This window comes from Urtica dioica, chromosome 7 (assembly GCF_054948205.1).
Source record: "Urtica dioica subsp. dioica isolate 48M chromosome 7, U.dioica_male_clone48M_v1_H2, whole genome shotgun sequence".
Taxonomy (NCBI): Eukaryota; Viridiplantae; Streptophyta; class Magnoliopsida; order Rosales; family Urticaceae; genus Urtica; species Urtica dioica.
The window spans coordinates 35,429,192-35,437,253 of NC_142762.1; the positions used below are offsets into that span (position 1 = coordinate 35,429,192).

General features: G+C 41.4%; 1 protein-coding gene across 1 annotated transcript in view; it reads right to left on the reverse strand.

Annotated features, from left to right (window-relative positions):
• Window positions 1–5,415: 5,415 nt before the first annotated feature.
• Window positions 5,416–8,062, reverse strand: part of LOC149391088 (uncharacterized) — a 2,810-nt gene continuing 163 nt past the window's right edge. The window contains exons 2-3 of the mRNA XM_089619928.1: window positions 6,892–7,379; window positions 5,416–6,309 (exon numbers count right to left, since the gene is read on the reverse strand). Coding sequence (XP_089476054.1) covers window positions 5,601–6,309; window positions 6,892–7,379 — 1,197 coding nt within the window. The 3' untranslated portion in view covers window positions 5,416–5,600. The remainder of the gene's footprint in view (window positions 6,310–6,891; window positions 7,380–8,062) is intronic.

An 8,062-nucleotide genomic window follows, 5' to 3' on the forward strand; every position in this document is an offset into this window, starting at 1 on the left:
ACAAAAAAACTTCGCAACTACCACCGCATATGGAAAAAAAAGGGAAGAAAAATTAGAAACAAAAAAAAATGAAATGAGACAGGCAGTGTAAAAATGAAAAAAAGGAAGAAATAAGAAAAAAAAATGATAGGATAATATGAACATTTGACAAAGAGACCACTACTAGAAGTGTCTAAAACTATATTTTAGTTTATTTTGGTCAAAAGTATTGAAACTACTAGTGTTTGTGACCATTTCCAAAAAAAAAAAAAAAAAAAAACCACCGAAGTGGTCCCTAGAATAAAATACAAGCTTTAACTCTTTTCCATATACACCATAAAAATCCAAAAGGCATTTGATCTAGTCCCGAGAAAAAAATACAGCATTTAACTCTTTTTCATATAAACTATTGCTTACCATATCTTGGGATTGATTTGTTGACTTCTTCTAGATTCTCTTCATAGTTCGAAGGTGATTCATTTCTCCTCGCCGACGAACCATGTAATTTTTTCGCAAGTGTTCTCTTCTTCCCCAGTGATTTCTTCTCCGGTGATTTTTTCGCAGGTGTTTTCTTCGCTGGTAAATTCTTCGATTTGTTCTTCATTGTTCAGTTCATGGACTTGGAAGAATAAGTTCGCGATTTCGAATTTGGGAACTGCGATTTTAGGTTTATGATCTTTTGGGTGGTTGATTTTTTGGGTTTATTACAAGTTTTACAAATGAAGAAAAAAACAAATAAACATATCAAAACAAATAAATATATTAAAGATTATGATAATACCCTCTAAATGGGGTACACGTCCAACACAAGAGTTCTAAAAATTAACAAAATCGATAAAATATCAACGGAATGACTATTTGTGAAAAACTTGAAAAGGACGTGATAAACGGTTGTTAAAAAAAAGTGAGATAGACATTGTTACAACCCCTATAGTATAGGGACAAACATGAAATTTATCATAATATTAAGACTTTAATAAAAACTTGGCAACTAATCTCTTACACATATCACCTATTTCGTTTAAACATCAACAGAAAAACACGCAGAACGATCTGGAATTTTAATACCAGCTCATATGACTTGATACATTTTTTTTGTTTTTTTATTTTTTATTTTTATGGAAAAGCTGAACTTTAGAATTAATCAGAAATAAACCAATGTATATCTGCTTTAAGAGCAGGAAGAAAGGTGACGGATATCTTCGATAACGAGGCCCAAATCAGTTGTCGGAGTTGATGTAGAGGAGAAGAGCTGGATGATTGATTGAAAGGCAGTCTCAAAAGAGCGCAACTTGATCAAATATTATACGTGCAAGCGAGCTTAAGACCTTCAAGGATGGCTAAAGCTTCAGCGACGTTGGGAGAGAGCAATGCAGGAATATCATAAATAATTTTTCTCCGTGCGAGAGTGGCATTTGTGGGGAGCCATCCATAAAATTTTCCACCATGACTCCGAAGGTTTAGAACTCGAAGTGAAGGCAATATCGTAACCACTTTTTTTTTTATTGTATTCCCAGTCTCTCGAATAATGCCAACGAAGACGGTCTTTTACATTGAGGTTGCTAAGAGGGATGCTAAGGATTAGGTCAGCGTCTTCCGAGTAAAACATGGCTTGGATGGGGTCGAAATTCCAATCCCCATTCCCGAGGCAAAGGTCGTTTGGGAGGTATGGTCGTTCAATGAAGGAAAAAGTGGTGGGTCGGGGCAGCCACGTCGTGAAGGATACAAACATCTTCCCCGGTGCCTATACGCCATTGAGAACCGGTCATGATGAGCTTTTCTTGTGTGTAAACCTTACGCTAAACGTGGCCTAACGGTAGCGGGACGGGACGGAATCCCCGCTACCGTTAGGCACAGTAACGGGAGCGAGACTCCCGTTACTGGTAATGGGACAGGACGGGAGTCCCTTTAGTGCGACTAACGGGACCGGGACTCCCGTTAGTCCCGTGTAGGGTTTTTTTTTTATTTTATTTTAAATTTCGGCCGTTGGATAAAAAAAAAGAGCCGTTTTTTTAACATTGTAAATATAGCCGTTGCCCCAATTTCGGCCGCTTTTTTTTTACCCGTTTATTTCTAAAATCTATAAATACCCCTCCAATTCATTCATTTTCTTCACACCTTTCTCTCAAACTCTATCAAACTCTCTAAATCTCAATCTCAAATACTCTCGAAACGCTCTCGATTTTAATCTCTAATACTCATTACCGCTTTCAATTTTTCATGGCATCCTCATCCCACAACCGAGGAGGTCGAAGGGGAAGAGCTTCCCGAGGTGAACGAATGCACCGTTTTGAAGAAAATTGGTTGCACTTGTCCCAAAACGCCCCCGACCCAACCACCCAATACTCTTTCGATACAAATTATGTTGCTCCTACTTTCAACCATTCAAAATTCACTGAAATTCCAAACACCCAAATGCCATATTACCCTCAAATGGATCACGAGCAAGCTTATCAAGCTCAAATTTCGCCATCCGAAGTGGCTTTTCAAGAATTTCAAGTATTCGAGCAACATTATCGTGAATACCAAAATCCAAATGAAGAAGAAGATGACGATGAAACCCAAAATCCAAATGAAGAAGATGAGGAGGATGAGGAAGAAGAAGACCTACCACCACCACCACCTCAACGTCGAAGTCAAGTTCCACGACCTCGACAACGTGAACAACAAGATGAGACACAACAACGACGAGCACGACAAGAACAACAACAACAACAACAACAACAACATGTAGGTGCTCAACAACAACAACTACCACCTCAACAACAACAACCAACACGACGTTGTGCTAGGTCCGTTGTGTGGACTTTCTTTGAAGATGTGATTGCGAACGGCGAAAAAGCCGAAAAATGTCACAGTTGTGGCAAAATTTTCAGCGCTCACAACACAAGAGTCGGGACGTCGCTATTGTGGAGTCATCACAGGCACTGCCAGGGGAATCAATCTGGAGCCTCGTCAAGCCAGGTAAGTCACATCGATCCTGTAAGCTTTAGACGTGATTTAGTAGAATATTTTGTTTCCACCGATCAATCTTTTAGTCATATCGAATCTCAAGGCTTCGTTAGATTCATGAGTTCTATAATTTCAAACGTTCAAATAATGTCTAGAAAAGCCTTGAGATCCGATATCCTAAAATGGTTTTTAGGAGAAAAGGAACAAATGAAACAAACAATATCATCTGGTAGGTATATCGTAGCCTTAACCTCGGATATCTGGACTGGTCAATCTAAGATGGATTTCATGAGCGTTGTAGTGCATAATATAGACGACGATTGGAACCTAAACAAACGTATCATAGCCTTTAGGAGGATAGAAGGTTCTCACACTGGTGAAAACATCTTAGACATCATAGTTAGTGTTATAGGTGAGTGGGGTTTGACCAATAGGATTATATCTGTAACCTTAGATAATGCCACAAACAACAACGCCATGATTAGGGAGTTAAAGGAGAAACTTAATGTTGACGATACCCTTTTGCATCAACGTTGTGCTACCCATATCATAAACCTCATAGTTCAAGCCGGAGCCGCTAGTTATGACCCTTCGATCAACAAGATTAGGAATTACATTAGTTGGATAAATAGTTCAACCTCTAGAGTAGATGAGCTTGAGAGACGCCTTAGAGTAAACGGTCTCCAAGAGCGCACCTTTCACATAGATAACAAAATTAGGTGGAATTCTACCTTTCTCATGTTGACCAACTTCTTATCCGAGCATTACGTCGATGTTATTGTTTCTTACATTAACAGCGAACATGACGAAAACGCTATATACGAATATGATATTAGGATGACTGAATAATTTGTTTCTTTTCTCGACATTTTTTTACAAAGAAACTTGTTATCTCTCTGCTGTTTACACTTCTACTTCTTTTCTCGGTCTTCATAGTATGACCGCAATTGCTGTGCATCTTGATAAATATAAAAACGAAACAATTTTTCAAGATTCTATTCAAGCAATGACAACCAAGTTTCTAAAATATTGGGGGGCTGGAAAGGTTCCATTACTATATGGTTTTGGAGCCATTCTAGACTGCCGATGTAAAATTAGTGGTTTAATAAAATTTCTTAAGTACATTCGAAATCATTTCGAGGACCAAGATTACATTTCACTTGATCTCGCAAGGATCGTGCAAGCTTTTTTTGATCTGTTCAAGGTATACGAGGCGAAACTCCTGCCGCAATATCGAGCACAACCATCTCAATCACAGACGCAGTATCCGAGAAGACACCAATACACGAATGTCTTCGTCAACGCACCCGCTTACAGCCCATCGCCTCAACAACAAGAAGCTGGGACAAGTCAGACGAGGTCGAGCACAACCGACGCATGGTCACATCCGGAGATCCAAGAGTACGATCGGAACGATTGGGTCAGGACGGATGACGAAGCCATCGACCTATTGGTCTGGTGGAGACAGAATGCGAGGAGGTTCTTGGTCTTGTCATCTATGGCACAAGACATCCTCACCATCCCTGTTTCAACCGTGTCATCTGAGGCGGCTTTTAGTAGCGCGTGCCGCATCATCGACGATAGAAGATGTAGCTTGAAATCGGAGATGGTCGAAGCATTGACGTGTGATAAGGATTGGATTCAACATAAAAATCGAGCACAAGAAACATTCATGTGCTTCGATATTCTTGAATATTTTGAAGTTGATTTCGCAAATGTAAACATAAATGGTTAGACTAACTTGTATAACTAAGGGATATCCTGGCCCTTGTCCTGGATAAATTTTCAAATAATTAACGAGGAAAGGGATGCTCTTTTTCCTCGCCGTCGCACCTTTTTAGGGGTCGGTGAGGTTTTTTAGGAGGCCCATTTTTTATTTCACATTCTTCTTTATTATTTTTTTTTCTACCCACTTAGTTTAAATTCCTTTCAATTACATCCTTCTATTTAATTATTTAAATTCTTTTAAAACATTTTTTTAATTTTTTTTTATGCCTAACGGGTCCGAATTCCTGTTAGGCATATACCGCTACCATCCCGTTACTTAACGGGACGGGACTCCCGTTTGGCCAAATAACGGGAGTCCGGGCTTGGGCGGGAGATACCGCCAAGCCAGGTTTACCTTACGCGTTATTTATTTAATTTTTTTTTCAGTTTTGATTTATTAGATAAAAAAAAAGACCAGAAAACAAAGCACCTTTGCTCACCGAATCCATCAGAGTTGTTACGACTTAAAACGCCTCGGATCGTGTCTTGTGATTATGGTGGACGTTCAGCTGCATTCCAAAGCTATTAGATACTTGATACACATGGGTTGGATATACTTGGTACTGTTGTTACGTTGATTGGGTATATATGTTTGTAATCTGGTGAAACTGTGCACAATATCATATGGCGATCTGACCCCAACTATCAATCAAATAGATGATAGATTTAAGTCTTGATTTCTTCAAATTTTCAGCTGCTAGAGGATAGAACGCAAGAAGAACAAATGGAAGACATGGAACCACCAAAGCTTCAATGTCTTCAGGTAAACATTTTCATTTTTGTTCTTATTTTCATGTTTGATTAAATCAAGAGTGAAGCAGAGTTTATTTTGGTCCGTTGCTCTTCGGCATCAAACAAAAAAAACCAAGCACACAATGGATTGATTGTTTTCACTCCGAAAATCACTTTCTCAAGACGAGCTTCTTCTTCATCCTCTCCACGGCGGCCCTGAGAGTCCCCTCGTCTTTACAGAAGGTAAACCTGACGAGATTCTTCCCTTCTTCCGGGTCCAGGTAGAAAACGCTGGTCGGGATCGCCACAACCCCGACCTCCCTTATCAGATACTCGCAAAACTGGACGTCATTCTCGGCCACGCCAAAGGGAGTGTGGTCGACCACGACGAAGTAGGTCCCGCTCGAGGGCATGACCTCGAACCCGACCTCCCTCAATCCCTCCACCAAGATCTCCTTCTTGGCCGAGTAGTCCCTCCTGAGCTCCTCGTAGTAGGACTGCGGGGCCCGCAGAGCCGCCGCGGCCGCCCACTGCATCGGCGTCGAGGTCGCGAAGGTCATGAAGGCGTGGGCCTGCCGCAGGCCCCAGGCGAGGTGGGGCGGGGCCACGGCCCACCCGATCTTCCAGCCGGTCAGGGAGAAGGTCTTGCCGAGGGAGTTCATCGTCACCGTCCGATCGAACATCCCCGGGAGGGACGCGATCGAGATGTGCTCCGCCTCGAATGCCAGCTTGTCGTACACCTCGTCGCTGAAGACGAGGACGTCGTTTTCCGCGCAGAGCGACGCGATCGTCTCGAGCTCCGTGCGCGTGAACATCTTCCCCGTCGGGTTGTGGGGCGTGTTCATCAGGATCGCTCGGGTGTCCTTCGTCACCGCCGACCTGACAGACACAGGCCACAAAGTCGAACTTAATAGGGTGAAATTCTAAACTTTTGACATAAGTTTATAGAATTCTTTTTCTGTATTTAAGAGGGTCCTTCGTGGCATTTTTAGTATAATAAGTTTTTTAGGATGTCCCGTCCCGTGTGTCCTTGACCTCGGACCAGAGATCGAGCTAGAAACTCAAATACAAGGGGCTAAATGTAATATATAAAATGCAAGCGGGTATAGTTTATAAGGTCCAAAAAAAAAATTGTAACATGACAGAGCTAGGAAATCAATCATAGGGGGCCAAATGTCAAATATAAAATGAGAGTGTCTAGACTTGAAAACCAAATATTTTGAGAGGCCAATAATGTAATCTTTTTTTATAGAAAAATTGGGTATGATTTGTAGTTGTAAATAAAATTTAGGCGGTCACTCGACTGGAGATCAGGGAGCCCGAAAACCAAACATAGGGCAGCCAAATGTCAAAGATAAACTTAAAGAGGGTAAAGTTCAAAATAAATAGATAGTAATCGGAAGGGTGGAAATGTAAACCTTAATATAATAGCTCATATATGGTTGACCTTTGTGTCCCTACCTGAGCTCGTCGATGGGGAGAGCGAAGTCGGGAGGTCGCAACGTGATGCCCTTGATCTTGGCACCGGCCATGGACAGCGTAGCTTCGTAAGAGTCGTAAAAGGGAGCGAAAACGATGACCTCGTCGCCGGGGTTTATGAGGCCGAGGATGGTCGCGGCGATCGCTTCGGTGCAGCCCGACGTGACTGTGACCTCCTTCTCAGGATCCACAGTGAGCCCAGTGTCCTTCTTGAACCGCTCGGCGATGGCGGAGTTGAGCTCCGCTACCCCGTACCCGCGTGCGTACTGGTTCTTCCCGTCTCTTATCGCTTGGATCGCCGCTTCTTTCACGAAATCGGGGCCGTCGAAGTTTGGGAAGCCTTGCCCGAGGTTGATCGCTCCGTGCTTAATCGCCAGGTTGCTCATTTGCGTGAAGATCGTCGTCTTGAACTTCTCTAACCGCTTCGCAATCTGTAACACAGGAGATGCATATGCACGTGAGTTTATTGACTTGAGATATGTAAAGAGCACACAAAAATAAGCTCATCAGAGACAGTGATGCTCGAATATTGCGAGAAGCCGTTGTTGACTCTGTTTGGACTTTATATTTTGGCAAAGAAAAAAGGAATTCTTTTTAAGAGAATGAAATACATGAAGCAAATACGAGAGGAGCTTGAAGTATCTCTTCCTCTGTTTGGGGTGAGAAAAGGGTCCTTACAAAAAAAAAAAAAAAAACTGATAAATGAGATCAGGAAAACGAAAATAAAAAAACAGAAAAAAAACGAGTAGATATAAAATCTCACTCTTAGTCAAACAAAAAATTATGTCATTCCAACAAAATTTTTCTTGGGCGTCAACTTTTGGGTCCAAAGAATAAGAAAAGAAAAACGTGTGGAAACTCGTATCTTTCTGGTTAACAAAATCTCAAGGACCACATTCCAGGAGTTTGATTGCTGCGACAATTTCAAAAGGCTTTTGATAGACACGAGCAAAATATATCAACTTTCATATAACAATTATGTAACAATTATGTAAATGTAAGTGTAAATGTAAAGCTTTCTTGGAGAGAAGCTTCGTATGAGTGTTCTGAAGTAAACTTTGTCACTCTCCCAAGGAACGGTATTGGTTGGTTTAAGAATACAAAGTTCTCTCATCAAGTCAGTTATCTAATCTATTCCGACATACACAAATGA